The following is a 22088-nucleotide window of genomic DNA, read 5'->3' as shown; positions in this document are numbered from 1 at the left end:
ACAATAGCCACTTAAACACGAACTTCTAGATTTATTGATCCCTCGGTCGACATCGATCGTGCATTGAACAAAAGGTGCACTTAAATCCACCGAAATAAATCTGTGTCACGTTGTGCAAAAAGTCTTCGATTTTTGATGCTTTATTTCGCATTAAACGTGTCAGTTTAGCTGCCTGAAGCTCACTCGTCTTATCTTATTAAGTGATGGACTCACCATATCCTCAGCCTCCGTGTTCATGGTTTTACGGTGAGTAAACTGAGCTAGCGCTCACTCGACACCTCCTCCCGCTGACCGAGGCGTTCTAGTTGAGAAGTGGCGCCGCCGGTTTTTTTGGTGTCTTAGCATGCTCTCTGGTGAGATGAGACCGCAGCCATGGTTTTAATAGGTGTTAATGAGGTTTAATTCGTTTTGAAACGTTTTAATTCGTTAAATATGTCTTAAACAACTTTCTATTAGTTTATTAAAGAAACAATTCAGAAAGACACACATTAGTTAGTGTTGTTACACATTTTTATTGGTGTCTTTACCGCAGCTATAGCTTTCATTGGTTTTAATACGTTTTAATTCGTTTTTGATAAGTTTAAGTATTGTGTATTGTTTAACATTTTAGTATGTAGTTAGTATTGTGTATTTTTAAACATTGTATTGCTATGTTTAGTGTCCCCCTATGGTGATATATTCCACCGCGAGAACATTTACTTACCGTGAACAGACAATAAATTAATTATCATTCATATTTGAATACATCAAATTGCTTGTGAAAGAGATTCTGAATCTCAATGGGATTATTCCTGGTAAAAATAAAGGTAAAATAAAAAAAACTCAAGGGTGCAATAACGGTAATTGGATAAAATAATTTATTGTTCTTTATTTTAACGGCAACATGTGGGTCAAATACTCCAAGCTTAGGGGAACAATAATTGAAATTGGATAAAAATCCTTAGTTGTGCTTTATTTTGAAAATAATGCTATTACACCAATGTGTTATTACAGCATTGTAATGTGTATGGAATAGGGGTCCATTTTGTCTTGGTGGGATCTGCTGAGATGGTCCATCACGAACCTTCTAGCCATGGAGCCAGGACGGCATTCTGCACACACAAGACAGTGAGAGTTAGTAAGTAAGCAGTAAAGTTTATTTATAGAGCACATTTAAAACACAGCTCGTACTGCCCAAAGTGCTGTACATAGCACATTAACTAAATTAAAAATAAAAATAAAAATAAAATTAAATAAATACACTTACAAATCAGTGATTTAAAATAAGACGACATAAAGAGACACGTTTGTGTTAGAGTTTTGGGCTTGCTGACCCAACAGTTGGACGAGTCCTTCTGTATAATCGTAAATCGTGGTAAACATACACCTTAACCCTGCCCAATGAAAACGATGGAAAACTACAAATAATGCAAATCAATTACCGAAAAAACGTCACTATCTTAATTACTTAATTGCTAACATCCCAATGCTCCTATGCACGTTAATTGCTATGTGGCGTAACGGTGCATTTCAAGACCAGTAGGTATCCTTAAAACGGCTTTGTTTTAGTTTGTTAATTTAATTGAGTTTGTGAGTTTGTTACAATTTAAGGATACATATTACCACACACAGTTCAACATTGAATAGGCTGCCATGTTGAGGTTAGAATGATAATCGACACTGAAACAATGTAAAAGTATAAACCTAAAGGACCTTGTGCCTATTACAGTGAAATAACATTAACATTAACATCCTTACAGTAGATTAACATGAAGAAGAGACGGACTGACCTAAAGAAAGGGTTTTTAAGGTCCAGGAGGTTCCCGGATCTAAACCCGGACTGGTCTACGGTCGCTGTGATGTGGATGTCGTAGCTGTGTCTAAAAAACGAAATAACAAGCATTTTAAACATAATTAATGACATTCCTAGGTTAGCTAGGTTAGCTCCGTGCTTCGAGCCTCGTTCTTTCGGGATATTAATTCCATCCAGGGATTTGGATTTTGCACAGTTCTCAGAATCTGGCTCTAACTGTAGCTCTCAATCTGGCTCTAACTGTAGCTCTAACTATAGCTAGCGGCTACAGCTAGCTGACACAGTGTCTGTGACCGCCCGCCGTACCTCTGGATGGAGGCCCTTGATAGCTATATCTGTAGCTAGTGGCTACAGCAATTGGCTACAGCTATTGGCTACAGCTAGCGGCTACAGCTAGCGGCTATAACTAGCTAGCACTGCAGGTCCGCTACCGTCGGCCATTCCTCTAGTTGGTGGTCATTGATAGCTATAACTGTAGCCAGCAATTGGTCAGCTAAAGGCTTAAGCTAGCGGCTACAGCTAGAGGCTAAAGGTAGTGGCTACAGCTAGCTAGCCTACCTCTGGTTGGTTGTCATTGATAGCTATAACTGTAGCTAGCGGTTACAGCAAGCGGCCAGCAGCTAGCTAGTGGATACCTCTGGTTGATGGTCATGGATAGCTATAACTCCACTAATGGCTAGCTAGCAGCTACCTCTGGTTGGTGGTCATCAGCACGGTGCCCGACAGAGTCTGGCCCAGCTTGGCGAACAGCGGCGTCTGCAGCAGGCAGCGCACCTGGTACCACTGGGTGAGGGGTTCAGTGGGGGCGGTGGACAGCCACACCGTAGAGCTGGGGGGGGCAGAGAGACAGACAGGGTGACCTGGTACCACTGGGTGAGGGGTTCAGTGGGGGCGGTGGACAGCCACACCGTAGAGCTGGGGGGGGCAGAGAGACAGACAGGGTGACCTGGTACCACTGGGTGAGGGGTTCAGTGGGGGCGGTGGACAGCCACACCGTAGAGCTGGGGGGGGCAGAGAGACAGACAGGGGGGCAGAGAGACAGACAGGGTGACCTGGTACCACTGGGTGAGGGGTTCAGTGGGGGCAGAGAGACAGACAGGGGGACAGAGAGACAGACAGGGTGACCTGGTACCACAGGGTGAGGGGTTCAGTGGGGGCAGAGAGACAGACGGGGACAGAGACAGACAGGGTGACCTGGTACCACTGGGTGAGGGGTTCAGTGGGGGCAGAGAGACAGACAGGGTGACCTGGTACCACTGGGTGAGGGGTTCAGTGGGGGCAGAGAGACAGACAGGGGGACAGAGAGACAGACAGGGTGACCTGGTACCACTGGGTGAGGGGTTCAGTGGGGGCAGAGAGACAGACAGGGGGACAGAGAGACAGACAGGGTGACCTGGTACCATTGGGTGAGGGGTTCAGTGGGGGCAGAGAGACAGACAGGGGGACAGAGAGACAGACAGGGTGACCTGGTACCACTGGGTGAGGGGTTCAGTGGGGGCAGAGAGACAGACAGGGGGACAGAGAGACAGACAGGGTGACCTGGTACCACAGGGTGAGGGGTTCAGTGGGGGCAGAGAGACAGACAGGGGGACAGAGAGACAGACAGGGTGACCTGGTACCACTGGGTGAGGGGTTCAGTGGGGGCAGAGAGACAGACAGGGGGACAGAGAGACAGACAGGGTGACCTGGTACCACTGGGTGAGGGGTTCAGTGGGGGCAGAGAGACAGACAGGGGGACAGAGAGACAGACAGGGTGACCTGGTACCACTGGGTGAGGGGTTCAGTGGGGGCGGTGGACAGCCACACCGTAGAGAGTCAGACAGGGGGACAGACAGGGAGACAGGCAGAGCGGACAAAAGGCTGCCAGCAGTGACATGTGATTGGTCAACCGGAGGAGAAGGAGGGCTTTGATTGGTCAGGAGGAGGAGGAGGGCTGTGATTGGTCAACAGGAGGAGGAGGAGGAGGGCTTTCATTGGTCAACATGAGGAGGAGGGCTGTGATTGGTCAGGAGGCGAAAGGGGGCTGTGATTGGTCAGGGGGAGGAGAAGGGCTGTGATTGGTCAACAGGAGGAGCAGGAGGTGGGGGCGGGGCCTCACCTGGAGCCCGTGAAGGCCACGTCGAACCAGAAGGCGAGGCCGTGGATCAGACCGGACTGGTGCAGCCGGAACACAAAGGGGATCTCTATCCTGAGGACACACAGGTACACACACAGACAGGCACACACACAGACAGACAGGCAGACACACAGGCCCACACACAGACAGACAGGGACACACACAGACAGGCACACACACAGACAGGGACACACAAACAGGCACACACACAGGCACACACAGAAAGGTACACACACAGACACACACACAGACAGACAGACACACAGACAGGTACACACACGGACACACATACAGACAGTTAGACACACAAACAGGCACACACACAGGCAGGCACACACACAGACAGGTAACAACACAGACAGACACACAGACAGGCACACACACAGACAGGTACCACCACAGACACACAGACAGGCACACACACAGACACACACAAAAAGATAGGTACACACACAGACAGGTACACACACAGACAGACGGACAGGTACACACAAAGTTAGGTACACAAACAGACAGACAGGTACACAGACAGACGGACAGGTACACACACAGTCCCCTCCCCCTTCTCACCTGTGCAGAGTCTCCTCCCCCTCCTCACCTGTGCAGAGTCTCCTCCCCCGCCTCACCTGTGCAGTCTCCTCCCCCTTTCTCACCTGTGCAGGGTCTCCTCTAGGTCCTTGATGAAGTCTAAACGGTGTTTAGCCGAGCTCGCCATCAGAGCCGCCATGTCGAAGGTGTCCTGGAAAGAAGAATACGATTTTATTAGTAGTAGTAATAGTAGATAAGTAGTGATAGCAGTGTAGTAGTGATAGTAGTGATAGTAGTGTAGTGGTGATAGTAGTGTAGTAGTGATCGTAGTGTAGTAGTGATAGTAGTGTAGTAGAAATACTAGTGTAGTGGTGATAGTAGTGTAGTAGTGATAGCAGTGTAGTAGTGATAGTAGTGTGGTAGTGATAGTAGTGTAGTGGTGATAGTAGTGTAGTAGTGATAGTAGTGTATTAGTGATAGTAGTGTAGTAGTGATAGTAGTGTAGTAGTGATAGTAGTGTAGTAGTGATAGTAGTATAGTAGTGATAGTAGTGTAGTGATAGTAGTGTAGTAGAAATACTAGTGTAGTAGTGACAGTAGTGTAGTAGTGATAGCAGTGTAGTAGTGATAGTAGTGTGGTAGTGATAGTAGTGTAGTTGTGATAGTAGTGTAGTAGTGATAGTAGTGTAGTAGTGATAGCAGTGTAGTGGTGTAGTAGTGTAGTAGTGATAGTAGTGTGGTAGTGATAGTAGTGTAGTAGTGTAGTAGTGATAGTAGTGTAGTATTGTAGTGGTGATAGTAGTATAGTGGTGATGGTAGTGTAGTAGTGATAGTATTGTAGTAGTGATAGTAGTGTAGTGGTGATAGTAGTGTGGTAGTGATAGTAGTGTAGTAGTGATAGTAGTGTAGTGGTGATAGTAGTGTAGTAGTGATAGTAGTGTAATGGTGATAGTAGTGTAGTGGCGATAATAGTGTAGTAATGTAGTAGTGATAGTAGTGTAGTAGTAGTAGTGATAGTAGTGTGGTAGTGATAGCAGTGTAGTAGTGATAGTAGTGTAGTAGTGATAGTAGTGATAGTAGTGTAGTGGTGTAGTAGTGATAGTAGTGTAGTAGTGAGAGTAGTGTAGTAGTGATAGTAGTGTAGAAGTAGTAGTGATAGTAGTGTAGTAATAGTAGTGTGGTAGTGATAGAAGTGTAGTAGTTATAGTAGTGTAGTAGTGATAGCAGTGTAGTAGTGATAGCAGTGTGGTAGTGATAGTAGTGTAGTAGTGATAGTAGTGTAGTGGTGTAGTAGTGATAGTACTAGTAGTAGTAGTGATAGTAGTGTAGTAGTGATAGTAGTGTAGTAGTAGTAGTGATAGTAGTGATAGTAGTGTGGTAGTGATAGTAGTGTAGTGGTGATAGTAGTGTAGTAGTGATAGTAGTGTAGTAGTGATAGTATTGATAGTAGTGTAGTAGTGATAGTAGTGTTGTAGTGATAGTCGTGTAGTGGTGATAGTAGTGTAGTAGTGATAGTAGTGTAGTAGTGTAGTGGTGATAGTAGTGTAGTAGTGTAGTAGTGATAGTAGTGTAGTGGTGATAGTAGTGTGGTAGTGATAGTAGTGTAGTAGTGTGGTAGTGATAGTAGTGTAGTAGTGATAGCAGTGTAGTAGTGATAGTAGTGTAGTAGTGATAGTAGTGTAGTGGTGATAGTAGTGTAGTAGTGATAGTAGTGTAGTAGTGATAGCAGTGTAGTAGTGATAGTAGTGTAGTGGTGATAGTGTAGTGGTGATAGTAGTGTAGTAGTGATAGTAGTGTAGTGGTGATAGTAGTGTAGTGGTGATAGTAGTGTAGTAGTGATAGTAGTGTAGTGGTGATAGTAGTGTAGTAGTGATAGTAGTGTAGTGGTGATAGTAGTGTAGTGGTGATAGTAGTGTAGTAGTGATAGTAGTGTAGTGGTGATAGTAGTGTAGTAGTGATAGTAGTGTAGTAGTGATAGCAGTGTAGTAGTGATAGTAGTGTAGTGGTGATAGTAGTGTAGTAGTGATAGTAGTGTAGTGGTGATAGTAGTGTAGTGGTGATAGTAGTGTAGTGGTGATAGTAGTGTAGTGGTGATAGTAGTGTAGTGGTAATAGTAGTGTAGTAGTGATAGTAGTGTAGTGGTGATAGTAGTACTAGTATTAGTAGTATGGTAGTAGTGATGGTAAACTGACTACTATTGGCTGTCTGAGGACCTCGTTGAGAGCAGCCGTGTGAAGGCCACACAGGTTGATACCATGGAAACACCTCTGCTGCCTGGAGGGAGGACAAGGGGACGGAGAGGTGTACGATTGTTACTGATGGTATTAGTGGTGTCCCTTCCCTATTGTGTGTTCATTGTTTTCCGTCCAAACAGCAGAAAGGGTCAAAATAAAAAGTGCACCAGTGACAATTTTACATCTGACTCTATTTCTCTCTCTCTCCCCCACTCTCTCTCTCTCCCCTACTCTCTCTCTCGCTCTCTCTCTCCCCTACTCTCTCTCTTTCTCTCTCTCCCCCACCCCTTTCTCTCTCTCTCTCTGTCTCTGTCCCTCTCTCTTTCTCTCCCCCACCCCTCTCTCTCTCTCTCTCCCTCTCTCCCTCTCTCTCTCTCTCCTACTCTCTCTCTCGCTCTCTCTCTCCCCTACTCTCTCTCTCGCTCTCTCTCTCCCCTACTCTCTCTCTTTCTCTCTCTCCCCCACCCCTTTCTCTCTGTCTCTGTCCCTCTCTCTTTCTCTCTCTCCCCGACCCCTTTCTCTCTCTCTCTCTCTCTCCCTCTCTCTCTCTCTCTCTCTCTCACTCTCCCCTACTCTCTCTCTTTCTCTCTCTCCCCCACCCCTTTCTCTCTCTCTCTCTCTCTCTGTCCCTCTCTCTTTCTCTCTCCCCCACCCCTTTCTCTCTCTCCCTCTCCCTCTCTCCCTCTCTCTCTCTCCCCCACCCTCCCCCACCCCTTTCTCTCTCTCTCTCTCTCTCTGTCTCTGTCCCTGTCTCTTTCTCTCTCTCCCCCACCCCTTTCTCTCTCTCTCGCTCTCTCTCTCTCTCCCCCCCACCCTCTCTGTCTCTCTCTCTCTGTCACTCTCTCTCTGTCTCTCTCTCTCTCTGTCTCTCTCTCTCTCCCCACCACCCTCTCTCTCCCCCCCTCTCTCTCTCTCCCTCCCTCCCTCCCTCTCCCTCTCCCTCTCCCTCTCTCTCTCTCTCTCTCTCTCTCTCTCTCTCCCCCACCCTTTCTCTCTCCCTCTCTCTCTCCCTCTCTCTCTCCCCATCTGTGTGATCATTTGTATGTTCTGCCCCAGTCAGACCTCTAAGTCCACTGGAGCGTTTTACAGGCAGCAGGAAACGCAGAAACACACCGAGGGTCACAGCCCAGTGACACACACCTCAGTGGGGGGTCCCGTGTGAGGAGTGTGTGTGTGTGTGTGTGTGTGTGTGTGTGTGTGTGTGTGTGTGTGTCAGAGTCTCTGTGTGCGTGTCTGTTTGTTCCTCTGCGTGTGTCTCTGTGTGTGTGTCCCTGAGTGTGTCTCTGTGTGTGTGTCTTCATGAGTTTGTGTGTGTCTCTGTGCGTGTCTCTGTGTTTTTGCATCTCTGTGTGTCTCTCTTGTCTCTTGTGTGTGTCAATGGGAATTCTGTTGTAGTGGGCTCCATTCCAGCCGTTGCTCCGTCCTCAGACCTTCCCTAGCGTGAGTTCCAGGCCAAGTCGCCTCCTTCCAGAAGCTGATGCGTGCATAGTGCTGGTCTTGGTCGTCTCTCTCTCTCCCTCTCTCTCTCCCTCTCTCTCTCCCTCTCTCTCTCTCTCTCTCTCTCTCTCTCTCTCTCTCTCTCTCTCTCTCTCTCCCTCTCTCTCTCTCTCCCTGTCTCTCCCCCTCTCCCTCTCCCCCTCCCTCCCTCTCCCCCTCTCCCTCTCTCCCCCTCTCTCCCTCCCTCTCCCTCTCCCCCTCTCTCCCTCCCTCTCCCTCTCCCCCTCTCCCCCTCTCTCCCTCCCTCTCTCCCCCTCTCCCCCTCTCCCTCTCCCCCTCTCCCCCTCTCTCCCTCCCTCTCCCTCTCCCCCTCTCCCCCTCTCTCCCTCCCTCTCTCCCCCTCTCCCCCTCTCCCTCTCTCCCCCTCTCTCTCCCCCTCTCTCCCTCCCTCTCCCTCTCCCCCTCTCCCGCTCTCTCCCTCCCTCTCTCTATCTCTCTCCTACCAGAAGCTGGTGCGTGCGTGCTGCTCTATGTAAAGCTGGTCATCGGTGAAGGGAGCCAGGTGGATCTCCGCGCTGGACGGGAACATCAGCCCTGGGGAGAGGAGACAGAGAGGACGACAGAGGGAGTTGGAAAGTTCAGTTTGTGTGTATTTGTCTTTGTGTGTGTACATGCGTGTGTGTGTGTTATTGTGCGTGTGTGTGTCCGAGTGCGTGTCCATCCATGTGTGTTTGCGTGTCTCGGCTCCTCCCACCTTTGGGTTTCAGCCACTTCCTGGCTAACAGGAAGCTGTCGAGCTTCCTCTCGTGCAGCAGAAGGTATCCGATTGGCTCAGAGACAATGAGGTCCACCTCCTCAGGGAGCTCCGCCTTCTCCAACCCCCCGTCCAGCACCGTGATACGGTTGGAGAGACCGTTACCCTCCACCAGGACCTACAGACAGAGAGACCATTACCCCCGACCAGGACCTATAGACAGAGAGACCGTTACCCCCGACCAGGACCTACAGACAGAGAGACCGTTACCCCCGACCAGGACCTACAGACAGAGAGACCGTTACCCCCGACCAGGACCTACAGACAGAGAGACCGTTACCCCCGACCAGGACCTACAGAGAGAGAGACCGTTACCCCCGACCAGGACCTACAGACAGAGAGACCGTTACCCCCGACCAGGACCTACAGACAGAGAGACCGTTACCCCCGACCAGGACCTACAGAGAGAGAGACCGTTACCCCCGACCAGGACCTACACACAGAGAGACCGTTACCCTCGACCAGGACCTATAGACAGAGAGACCGTTACCCTAGACCAGGACCTACAGAGAGAGAGACCGTTACCCTCGACCAGGACCTACAGACAGAGAGACCGTTACCCCCGACCAGGACCTAAAGACAGAGAGACCGTTACCCCCCACCAGGACCTACAGACAGAGAGACCGTTACCCCCCACCAGGACCTACAGAGAGACCGTTACCCCCCACCAGGACCTACAGAGAGAGAGACGTTACCCCCCACCAGGACCTACAGACAGAGAGACCGTTACCCCCGACCAGGACCTACAGACAGAGAGACCGTTACCCCCCACCAGGACCTACAGAGAGAGAGACCGTTACCCCCGACCAGGACCTACAGCGAGAGAGACCGTTCCCCCGACCAGGACCTACAGACAGAGAGACCGTTACCCCCCACCAGGACCTACAGACAGAGAGACCGTTACCCCCGACCAGGACCTACAGAGAGAGAGACCGTTACCCCCGACCAGGACCTACACACAGAGAGACCGTTACCCTCGACCAGGACCTATAGACAGAGAGACCGTTACCCTCGACCAGGACCTACAGAGAGAGAGACCATTACCCTCGACCAGGACCTACAGACATAGAGACCGTTACCCCCGGCCAGGACCTACAGACAGAGAGACCGTTACCCCCGACCAGGACCTACAGAGAGAGAGACCGTTACCCCCGACCAGGACCTACAGACAGAGAGACCGTTACCCCCCCACCAGGACCTACAGAGAGAGAGACCGTTACCCCCCACCAGGACCTACAGACAGAGAGACCGTTACCCCCGACCAGGACCTACAGACAGAGAGACCGTTACCCCCCACCAGGACCTACAGAGAGAGAGACCGTTACCCCCGACCAGGACCTATAGACAGAGAGACCGTTACCCCCGACCAGGACCTACAGACAGAGAGACCGTTACCCCCGACCAGGACCTATAGACAGAGAGACCGTTACCCCCGACCAGGACCTACAGGACCTGTGTGTGTGTTTCTGTGTGTGTGTGTGTGTGTGTGTGTGTGTGTGTGTATGTGTGCGTCTGAGTGTGTGTGTGTTTCTGTGTGTCTGAGTGTGTGTGTGTTTGTCTGAGTGTGTGTATGTGAGCATGCGTTCGTGTGTGTGTGAGTGTGTGCGTCTGAGTGTGTGTGTGTTTGTCTGAGTGTGTGTGTGTGAGCATGCGTTCGTGTGTGCGTGTGTGTCTGTGTGTGTTTGTGTATGTGTGTGTGTGTGTGAATGTGTTTGTTTGCATGCGTGCATGCAAACAAGTGTGTGTGTGTGTGTGTGTGTTCTGAACTAGGGTTCTCATTGGCCTTTTGTTGAACCCTGGGCCAGATGTTACCACAACCCATTAACTCTCCAGAATCCCACACTTAATGTCTGTGTGCGTGTGTGTGTGTGTGTGTGTGTGTGTGGCACCAGCGCTACTGGTGCCAAAATAAATGTACCAAACCCAAATCAACTGTAGGGCTCTCCCACACACACACACACCCACTCACTGACACACACCCACCCACTCACACACACAAACACACACACACACACACACACAGGGACATACTCAGCCATTGGGCTACAAGTGTGTTGCGTTCAAGGGGCTGTTGTACATTAACTGGGGCTACCAGTGTGGTGCATTCAAGGGACTGTTGTACATTACCTGGGGCTAAAAGTGTGGTGCGTTCAAGGGACTGTTGTACATTACCTGGGGCTAAAATTGTGGTGCGTTCAAGGGACTGTTGTACATTACCTGGGGCTACCAGTGTGGTGCATTCAAGGGACTGTTGTACATTACCTGGGGCTAAAAGTGTGGTGCGTTCAAGGGACTGTTATACATTACCTGGGGCTAAAGGTGTGGTGCGTTCAAGGGACCCAGCCATGGGGCTACCAGTGTGTTGCGTTCAAGGGACTGTCGTGGTTTACCTTCAGGTACTCGGCATTGGGGGGGGTCTCGACAGCGTAGACCCTCTTAGCTCCGGCCTGGACTGCGAAGAAAGACAGAATCCCGGACCCCCCGCCCACACTCAGGACCACCTAGAGGACAGGGGAGGGGGTCAGGTACATTACATTATAATACAATATAATGTAGTCTAATCTGTTCAAATCTAGACCATTATAATGTAGTGTAATCTAATCTATTAAAATCTAGGCGAAAAATATAATCTAAACTAATATAATGTAGTCTAATGTCTAGTGTGTGTGTGTGAACAAGCTGAGCTCACATACAGGCTGGAGATTAACTGATGAACCATAGAACTGGTTCAAACACACTATATAACAATTATTCGTCAAAAGTGAATGGTGGGAAATAACCCACTACGCTATTCCCCACTACGGAGCCTGAGGTGAAGAATTGTTTTAGTATACACTACACGTGAACACTACAAGAATAAACAAGATAACACTTTTTGCCAGGATTTATTTGTTTTCATTAGTGGTTTATTTGTTTTTATTAGCATAGCACGCTAATACCATGTGATGAAAACAATATCCCGAGTTTGAGATCTCAAATCATGGGATATTGCCCAATATCCTGTGTGTTTGTGTGTGTGTCTGTGTGTGTGTGTGTGTGTGTATCTATGGGTGTGTGTGTGTGTGTCAGACCTTGTCCCTGAAGTCCTCCTCGTTGTCCAGGAAGGCCCTCTGGTACGTGGCGGTCCGCTGGTAGTCCTGGAGCAGGTTCTGCTGCTGGGACAGACAGCCGTGGTACTACACACAGACGCACACACACACATAAATGCACACACACACACACACAGACACACACACACACACACAAATCAACAATCATTTCCTATGCCAATATTTGGTTCAGTCCAAATTCGAATAACAAGATTGAATTCTGTATGTTTTGGTCGTCCATAGAAGTTGAGTGAATGACATAAACACTTGACTGGGACCCTTGAACTGAGGGATGTGTCTCCTTCTCTAACAAATCCAACCTTATTAACATCATCGGGTATGGACAGACGGACACACCATAAAATACTTCATGGCCACGGACTCGGCCATTCTCAGGTCAGCAGTGTTGGAGCGGCGGCCATCTTGTCGCCGTTCTTGGGGCCCATCTTGGCGCCCATCTTGGCACCCATCTTGTCTCCATTCTTGGGGCCCATCTTGGCGTCCATCTTGGCGTTCATCTTGGCTTCCATCTTGGCGGCCATTGTCCGATCTAAACAGCAGCTGGCAGATGTTCTGCACGTCTGGGACGACACAACGAACATTTCACACGCAAGACACGCGATATCACGATGCTTTCACAATATTTGCACAATAACTGCACAATATTTTCATGATATTTTCAATCCTATGAGCGACAAAAAACTACGAACTCCTCTCTTGTTCCTCATCACCTACGGTAACCTATCGTCTCGCACGCACAGTTATTGTGTGTTGTGCATCCTGACACTTAAAAACAGTCCTTAGCATTGTGTAGCATCTCACCCTAGCTATCTGTGTTGTATACGGGGAATGGGTTAACCTAGTGATGGTTAGTGCTTGGCACTTGGTTCTATGAATATCCTTACTGTACCCACAGATATATTGTTGTTTCTCTTTCTTCTGACAAACTCACCGGCGGGGGTTTTGCACAGCAGCAGAATGCTGAGACCACCGTGGGTGACAAGCAGGGATTGGGATCCCACCCGACAGCTACTGGTTTCACTGGTGAAGCTGATGTCGAACACAGACCCTCCATCGCCTGGGAGGAGGAGGAGGAGGAGGAGAAGGAGGAGGAGGAGGATGGGGGGGAGGAGGAAACTGGGAATGAGGAGTTTGGTGGTATTGGCCTAGTTCATATTTATTGGTGTGTGCTCACCATTATGACATGAATAGTACAAATTTGAAAAAGTCTCTCAAAAGTACACATACCGACACAATACAGTAAAGAAATGAAATTAAAGTAGATAGAACAGTAAAACAGTTAGGGACTAGTCTGTTTGTTTGTAAAATGACTAGTGATCTGTGAAAACAAAATCAGGCCTTAGGGGCCTTACAAAGTGAATCCACTTTTTAAAGTATGAGGTAAATTGCTCTGTTTTATGATTGACAAATGCTGTTATCTCTTCCATTTTGTAAATGTCCATTGTGATGTCCATCCATCCATTTAGAGTTGGGCTCTCCTGCGATAACCACAGCCTTTTTAGCTGCAACCAACAGAATGTTTAATAAGTATTTGTCCTTTTTCATCCAGGTCATAGGTAAATTCCCAAAGTACATAGTCTTGATTTCTAAAGGCAGAACATCTTTGAAAATGTCTGGTAGGGCATTGTGTATCCCCTTCCAGTAGTCTTTGATAACAGGGCAGTCCCAAAAAACTTGGAAGTGGTTTGCATTCTGGTTACCAAAGTTCCTCCAATATATAGGGGGTATTCCATCATAGTGGGATTTCTGAGAGGGTGTTATAAAGTATCTAATCAAGTAATTCCAGTTATATTCCCTCCATTTCTGTGAACTGGTTCATTTCCAATGAAACCTCCACATTATTGTCCATTCCTCTTCAGATACATTCATCCCACCTTCTTGTTCCCATTTATGCCTAATGTATACAGTTGAATGTGTTTTAAGATTTGACAGCATTTTGTACACATGAAATTACATATACATGAAATTATTCTCCCATTCACATTAGAGTTATATGCTTTCCTAAACATTTCTATCAAGTTCATCTCCAACACATTTTTCAACTTCATATTAATATAATGCCGCATTTGCAGATACCGGTAGAAATCCTGTTTTTCCAAAAGGTATTTCTCTTTGAATGAATCAAAACTAAGCATTGTTCCTCCATTCATTACCTTACATAAAGCTGTAATCCCTTAAGTGTCCAGTCCTTAAATGTACTGTCCAGTTGGTTAGGAATGAAGTCTGGGTCATATGCACACCATTTAAGAAACATAATATCACCTTCTAATTTATATCTCTTTTATGATAGTTTTCCACATTTCTAAAGTACATTTCACCCATGGATTCTCAATACTGTTTAGGTAATTTTGTAAATTATTTTCTGCTATAACTGCCTGTATGGGGTGGAACACATTCTCTCTTCAACAGATTTCCATTGAGCATTATATTTTGGGTTGGACCAATATACAATGGTTCTTATCTGTGCTGCCAGGTCGTAGTCTCTGAGAGGGTAGACCCCATCCCCCTTTTCCTTTGGTCAGTTGTAGAGTTGAGATGGACCCTTGGTCTTTTGCTTTGCCATATATATCTTCACAGCATTTTTTCCCATTCATTGAATTGGTTTTGATTGATCTCAATTGGTAGGGTCTGAAAAAGGTACAATAATCGAGGTAACATACTCGTTTTAATAGATTTAATTCTTGAAGAAAGGCTAAAGAAAGGGATTAGGTTCCATCTTGCTATATCTTCCTTAATTATTTTCTGTATTGGTAGGTAATTAATTCTAATAATTTTGTAAGATCTATGTTAATCCCCAAATACCTGATGGATTTTGTTTGCCATATCAATGGTATTTCTTTTTAATTTCTGCAGGTGGGCTGTAATTATATGAAAGTAGTTGGGTCTTACCTATCTTAACCTTGTATCCCGACAATTTACCATATTGTTCAAATCATTCCATCAATTTAGGTAAAGTGTTTGTCGGCTGCCCCAAAAAACAAATGTTTTGAATCAAATGTTTTTTCAGCGTCAACACTTATCACTCTTGCCCCAGTCTTATTTTTTTGTATATAATCTATGATGTGTAATGTCTTTCTTATATTGTCTTGCGTTTGGCGTTGCTGTATAAAACCTGTCTGGTCATTATGTATCAATGGGGGAAGGAACTCTTCTAATCGTCTAGCCATAATCGAGGTAAATATGAACCACAATCCATCTCATCCTTGCCTTCTTTTGGTACAGTCGATATGATCGCCTCCTTCCAGCCGGGTGGCGTTGGCGCCTTTTTCAGTGTTGGAAGTATAATAGGTGTTAATTCCTCTTTAAATTCCTTATACCACTCGGCTGTATAGCCGTCTGATCCTGGCGATTTATTTGATGTAAGTCTACTTATCGCATTTTTATATAAGTATAACGTTTTGTAAAACACCTCGAAAGCTTTCTGTATTTCACTTCATTTATTTTGTATTACTTTTGTTCTCGGATTTCTAATTCTATGAATTGTATTTTTTGCAATTCTTTTCTTTAATTTCCAGGCCAATATCTTCATAGATTTAGACCCACTATCATAGTATTTCTGTTTCAAGAACATTAGATTTTTATTAACTGCTTGTGTAGCTATATCATTGATTTTGTTCCTAATTTTTTTTTATATCCTCCAATATCTTTTGCTCAGAATGTAATTTATGTTTCCTTTCTAGTTCCTTCAACTTGTTTTGCAATTCTTCATTTTCTTTATTTCTCATTTTCCTCTTGTATGATGAAAAAGCTATACTTTTCCCTCTTAATACAGCCTTTAAGGCATCCCATAGAATGGGAGGAGTGACCTCATCATTGTCATTAGATTCTAAGTAGAGGCTTATTTCTCTCGTAATTTGTTCCTTAAATTTAGAATCATTGAGCAGACTTGAACATTGAATTACATTTGAATTGGTATTCTTTGGTTGCAGGTTTAAGTCAACATATAAGTAGATAGGTGCATGGTCACTTAGATCTATCGTCCCAATTCCACAGTCATTCATTACGTCCTTATCTTTTCCAAATGTTATAAAATAATCTATTCTTGAATACGAGGAGTGTGGGGCAGAGTAGTATAATCTCTCCTGTTGGGTAAAAGGTTTCTCCATATGTCGATTAGACCCACCTCCTCAAAAAGTGTATTTGCTTTTCTATGCAGGGACTTTTTTCCAAGGTTTTTTTAACTTGAGCTATCCAACCAGGGTTGTAGGAGTAAAATCTCCCCCGCAGGCCAGAAGTCCTACTGTTTCTGTTGCCATAATATTAGTGATTTTTTAAAGAAGCCAACATCACTTCCAGGGGGCGCATATAAGTTATTGGCCGACCATCTATATTCCCTCTTACTAAAATAAATCTACCATCTTTATCTCCCATTCCAAATACCTTTTCAAAATTCAGCCTGTTAGAAATAAGGATAGCAACTCCTCTTCTATGCCCTCATTTATATGACGAGAAAAACAAATTGGTGAAGCCCATTCTCTTGAGTTTTCCATGTTCATTATCGCTTAAATGAGTTTCCTGAAGGTATACTATGTGGCAGGAGCGGACCTACAGGTGGGCCTGGTTGGTACAGGCCCACCCAGATTGACAGTGGGCCCACCCAATGAGATTCATGGAAAAAAAACACATATTTTTTTAATGTTTAATTGTCTTTTCTCATACAATATAGGTTTTTTTCTTGAATACATTTATAATTCAAAATATTTACAGTAGCTACCAAAAAATAATAATATTCAGAACCCCCTCTCGTACTCATTAGTTCTGTCCAGTGACGTCTTTACGCAACATCATGGTCGACGCAGACAGCGGTTTCGTGCACCATCAGATAGCAGCCTCAATTAGCAATGGCTAAACAGCTCTCTTTGAGTCACTTATGATGACATAATCAACTTTTTCAACTCGAAACTTAGGAGACTCCGCCTTGTGTAGAAGCTCCGGTTAGACCGGTTTTTTTGTATGCTGGCCCGCTGTGGCATTATTGCTGTTTCTGAAAGTTTGTTCTGAATATTAATTCATTCGATTCGTTTGATCCATTTATATTCATGTAGGCCTATGGGTTGTAGTCACTATATAACGTGAGCTATGCAGCGTTGGATTTGTGTTTTTATTTTGTTATTATCCTACATCTGCCTATGTGATATGACATGAGTATAAAGCAGATTAAAATACTACAGATTTGCAAGTTCTCTCCACTTAATAATTTTATATAGGTAGGCTATTTAAGACTCCGCCTTGTGTAGAAGCTCCGGTTAGACCGGGTTTTTGTATGCTGGCCCGCCGTGGCATTATTGCCGTTTCTGAAAGTTTTTTTCGGAATATTAATTCATTCGATTCGTTTGATCCATATTCATGTTCGGGTTGCAGTCACTATAACGTGAGCTATGCAGTGTTGGATTTGTGTTTTTATTATGTGATATTCTGACATGAGTAAAAGGCATATTAAAATGTACTACCAATCTGCACGTTCTCTCCACTTCATGATTTTATATATATATATATATATATTTGTTTAATCTTTGAAAAAACCAAGGCCCATCCAGATATTCCTAGGCCCACCCATAAATTACGTTCTGAATCCGCCACTGCTATGTGGGCCTGTTCTTTCTTCATTTTAGATAAAATTTGACTATGCTTAATTGGATTCAAAAGCCCATTAATATTATATGAGATGAATTTCATTTTGCAACTAGACATACGTATTTATCTGTCTATATAACATTAATATCCACAAAACAGAATTTAGCAGATCTACTCCCTGAACAACCAGAACATAGAAACACGTATGAACAAAACAATAAAACAAGTGTGGTACCAAGGTTGGGGTCTCTTGTTAGCGACCCTGAGCTAAGCTGAAAATAAAGCCTAGCTGTGGGGGAAGGCCTCTTCTACCTGTAGGCTGAGGGCCCCCAGTGCAGCATCTGTCCATTACCCAAAAAGAAAAGTATCTGTCACTCCCATGTATATATTCTCATTCAATTAGGGAGGAAAGATTGGATGCGAAAGTAATAATAAAAAAAGGAGGGAAAAAAAGGGAAAGTCAAATCTTGATCCCTGCATTTTTAGTAAATTGAACCTGGCACTGTTTAACTCAAGAGATTGTTCAGCTCACCACATTACTCATAACTTATAGTTATGAGTAATGTGGTGTAATTATAGGGGGGGGGGGGGGGGGGGGAACCTCTTTTTATATATTAGGTAAAAACATATAATTGCCGAAATTTAGTGATCTCCCTAGGTGTGATGGCGGTGACGGCCAGTCCTCTTTCATGTCCTTGGTTGCCTCCATCGCCTGTCTGGTATAGCTTTGTCTCGTCTCCGTAGAGCACTCGTGGTTTAGCTGGGAACGGGGTCGCGAAGCGGATATTCCTCTGCTTTAACACGCGCAAATAGCTGGGGGGTAATCTGGATCGGAATAAATCGGTCTCCCGTACGAAAACACCTTTTGTTCCCCCATGCCTTGCGCATAACCTCCTCTTTAGTTGTGTAGCGGAGAAACCTGATTATTATTGACCGCGGCTTGTCCTCTGTCTCCGGACGATCCCGGGGCGAGCGCGCGGCGGCTCTTTCAATGCCAAGCGCCGTGGTGGGACCTCCAACGTTTCCCGTAGTAACTTCTGCGCAAACTCCACCAGCTTTGATATCGTTTAGCTGTTGTTTCGTGTCTGTACGACGGTCCCGTATCTGCTGTTAGACCTCTGCTAAGCTAGCCACGTGTGGCTCGGCGTTAGCTTCCTCGTCGTGTACCTGTGCAGGAGAGCTGTTCGGGGTTTCTCCTTCGTTATTGGATTCTGCAGCAGTATTTTTCTTCTGTCCGTTCTTCTCCTCCCATCTTCGCCCCGTTATTCAGATCTTATGTTGTCGAAAAATGTGTTATTTGGCAATTTAACGAGGCGAAATTAACGTTTGGTCGGGGAGAAGTTAGTTTAGGCTGCCATTCGGTGTGGTGACGTCACCGGAACCGGCCTAGTTCACTTTTGATGGTATTGATTGTTGGTGTGTGTGTGTGTGTGTGTGTGTGTGTGTGTGTGTGTGTGTGAGAGAGAGAGTCTCCATTACGGTTTTCCGATTTTTTTTTTTTTTCAGATTCACATGTGTGCTGTGTGTGTTTACACGTCCACACGTGCAGAAAGCCCACCCCCCGCTTTCTGAGGGAGCGCTTGACCTGCAGACTGTGTGTGTGTGTGTGTGTGTGTGTGTGTTTTCCTATGGTACACTGAACTTCTAGCTGCATGACAGATATGTGCTTGACTGCGTGTGCGTGTGTGTGTGTGTGTGTGTGTGTGCGTATGTTCATGTGTGTGTTTGTTGACGGTTCATTGGCGTCTGGTTGCGTGACAGTTATGTGCTTGTCAGACACGCAGCACCTCTGATCTTACAGTTAGAGTATAGAGTTCCTCTACGTACCACACACACACACGCACACACACATGTCCTACCCACATTGTCTGCAACACACCAACACATTGAATACATGCGACATGACAGACACAAGACTTTGCATTGAATTACACAGACTTTAGAAATGACACAAACTGGGTTTATATTTTACGTTCATATATAGATATAAATGTCACACGCACGTGCTCCGTAGCCTCACGTCTGAGCTGCGTTTTGTGCGTGCGTGCGTGTGTGTGCGTTTGTGTTTGTGTGAGCGTGCGTGGGTCCTCACCGTCCTGCACCCTGAGGTGCACGGCCCCCGGGGGTCCGGCGGCGGGGCGGAGCACCAGGGTCAGGTCCCCGCCCGTTCGGTGCCGGCGCACCTTCACCTGAGGAGCGCCTCCCAGAGCCTCCTCCTCCTCCCTCTGCTCCTCCTTCAGAGGCACAGCCACGGTTAGTTTGAACTTCATTCAAATGAACGCCGCAAATTAGCATTCATTTATTCATTTAAATGCATTTCGGGGCAGACAGACACACAGACAAAAACACAGACCGACACAAACACGCACACAGACAGGCAGACACACAATTACACATGGAAAGACAGACACACAAACACACGCACACATACACATAGACAGACAGACAGACACACACACACTCCTCCTCCTCACCTCCTCCAGGGTGAAGACCCTGACCGGGAACACCGCGGCGGACTTCTCCTCTCTGCTCCTCGATGCCATGCTCTCTCCCTCCTCCTCAGCGTCCACTGAGGAGAGCAGAGGAGTGGGGCGTGGAGGTAGGGAGAGAGGGGCGAGAGGAGGAGGAGGGAGAGGGGAGGGGAGGTAGGGAGAGAGGGAGGAGGAGGAGGGAGAGGAGAGAGGGAGGAGGAGGGCGGGGATTGAGGTGAGGAGGAGGAGGGAGAGCGAGAGAGGAGGTTTGGAGGCTTTGGGGGAGTTGGAGGAGGAGAATGGCTTAGCCTAGAGAGGAGGAGAGAAACATATTTTGCCAGTGAAAACGATAACATATAAACTATAAAAATATGATAGCCAGTAAGAAAGCCCTGACGAAAAAATGGTTGACGCTGATGTACCCAATGTTGACGGCTGGTTTGAAGTTATCAACGATATTTATGTGATGGTGAAACTTACTTTCATTGTAAGACTGGAACAAGAGAAGTTTAAAAACTGTTTGGCATCCTGGGTTGAGTACATATCCACATTAAGATCAGACTTTACTTGATATGAGATGTTCTGCTTAATACGCTATCTCCCCTATATACGGTTACGTCAAGCTACTCAAATGTTTTTTCTTTTTTATTCAAACAAAAAAATACTAAAAGTGTTACTAAAAGTGTTACTAAGTGTTACTAAAAGTGTACGTACGCCCAAAAGCCAAGTTTTTTGTGCGCCAAAAAATATTCAGACTTATAAAACCCTGCGTACGCACACCCCTTAGCAATCTTTGCTTTATAAATCACAGAGTGCCTACAAGTGTGCGCAAATCAGCTTCACGTTCCGCCCTGTACACTCCCCTTTTTAACCATTAATGGTCAATGCAAACGACCTCATGAATGCGATCTGCATATATTCAGACGTAGATGCAAGTATTATGTCTTGTCGGAAACATTCGCAAAAGTACTGAGAAAAGCAAAAAAGCGAAATTTCACGGAGGTTGAAGTGGAGACACTTGTGGGTGAGATGGAGGCCCGAAAGGTAGTTTTGTTCGGCGGTCACGGGAATGGGATCACTGACAACAAAAAGCAGAGTGAGTGGCAACATGTTGCTGCAGCAGTGAACTCTGTCAGTGGCACGGAGCGCACAGTCCCAGAATTAAAAAAAAGAAGTGGTCTGACATAAAGGTACATATTTTTATGCACCGATAAATCGTTATGGTCCCTGAAGACCCTCTCCCTCCGAATCCTGCCATTTGCATGGTCCTCCAGCAGTGCCAGCAGTGCCATGGTGCAGCATTACGCACGGGGCTCACCGCTGTAGGGTTACGGTAATAAGACTGACCGAGAACACCTTGGATAATCAGTTTGTTATCACCCACGTTAAATGTTCTTGAACATTTAACGTGGGTGATTACACCCTTTTTAATGCCTGATTTGTCATGAAAAGAATCAAGAGGAACGGACAATAATATAACGATTGTGATACGGAGTATGTGGCTTGGTTTTCCACACTTGGGATTTAATTTACATTTGATTATGTGTTTACAGTGTCACATAAAAATATAATGTTATTGACACATGTTGGACAGATGCTTTATTCAATGCAGTCGCGCCGTCAGTTGACAGTATGGAGTGACGGGATTAAATGTAGAGAATTTTGATTTTGAATTTTCATTTAGATTCTAAGGAGATGTTTCTGGAGTTATAACTGAGAAATAACGCAGTTGTGGTGGTTAACATAATTCACCCACGGAACTATGGGTGGGGGGCGTGTTTAGCACGGACTCTTTTAGCAGACGGAACGACCGTCTCAGTTCAGTCCTGTTGGGTTTTGGATTGTACTGGTTTTCAAGTTGTTAATTAAAACTCAGTGCTGGATACTCCGCCTCCGACTCCCGTCTCTCGGCACTATACAGTTGACTTAAATTATTCTGATTACATAGATTTAACGCATGATACGGGTTGCAATTAAACGTATGAAGGGCGATGATAAAACATAATCGTTCTT

The 22088-nt window shown here is 45.9% G+C and overlaps 1 protein-coding gene across 1 annotated transcript; it reads right to left on the bottom strand.

Annotated features, from left to right (window-relative positions):
• Positions 1 to 895: 895 nt before the first annotated feature.
• On the bottom strand, positions 896 to 20188 carry LOC307077124 (histone-arginine methyltransferase CARM1-like). Its single transcript, XM_079738414.1, has 14 exons — positions 20079 to 20188; positions 19697 to 19838; positions 12962 to 13087; positions 12367 to 12590; positions 11992 to 12096; positions 11311 to 11421; positions 8861 to 9038; positions 8610 to 8700; positions 6628 to 6709; positions 4562 to 4647; positions 3891 to 3980; positions 2484 to 2621; positions 1770 to 1859; positions 896 to 1091 (listed from the first exon to the last, which is right to left on the bottom strand). Exons 1-14 carry the CDS (start codon positions 20145 to 20147, stop codon positions 1067 to 1069), a joined length of 1557 nt encoding a protein of 518 aa, XP_079594540.1. The 5' UTR covers positions 20148 to 20188; the 3' UTR covers positions 896 to 1066.
• Between the last annotated feature and the right edge of the window lie 1900 nt (positions 20189 to 22088).

The sequence above is a fragment of the Pollachius pollachius genome (assembly GCF_949987615.1).
Source record: "Pollachius pollachius genome assembly, chromosome: 6".
Lineage (NCBI taxonomy): Eukaryota > Metazoa > Chordata > Actinopteri > Gadiformes > Gadidae > Pollachius > Pollachius pollachius.
The sequence above is the reverse complement of the archived record's forward strand: the minus strand, read 5'-3'. Positions and strand labels throughout refer to the sequence as shown.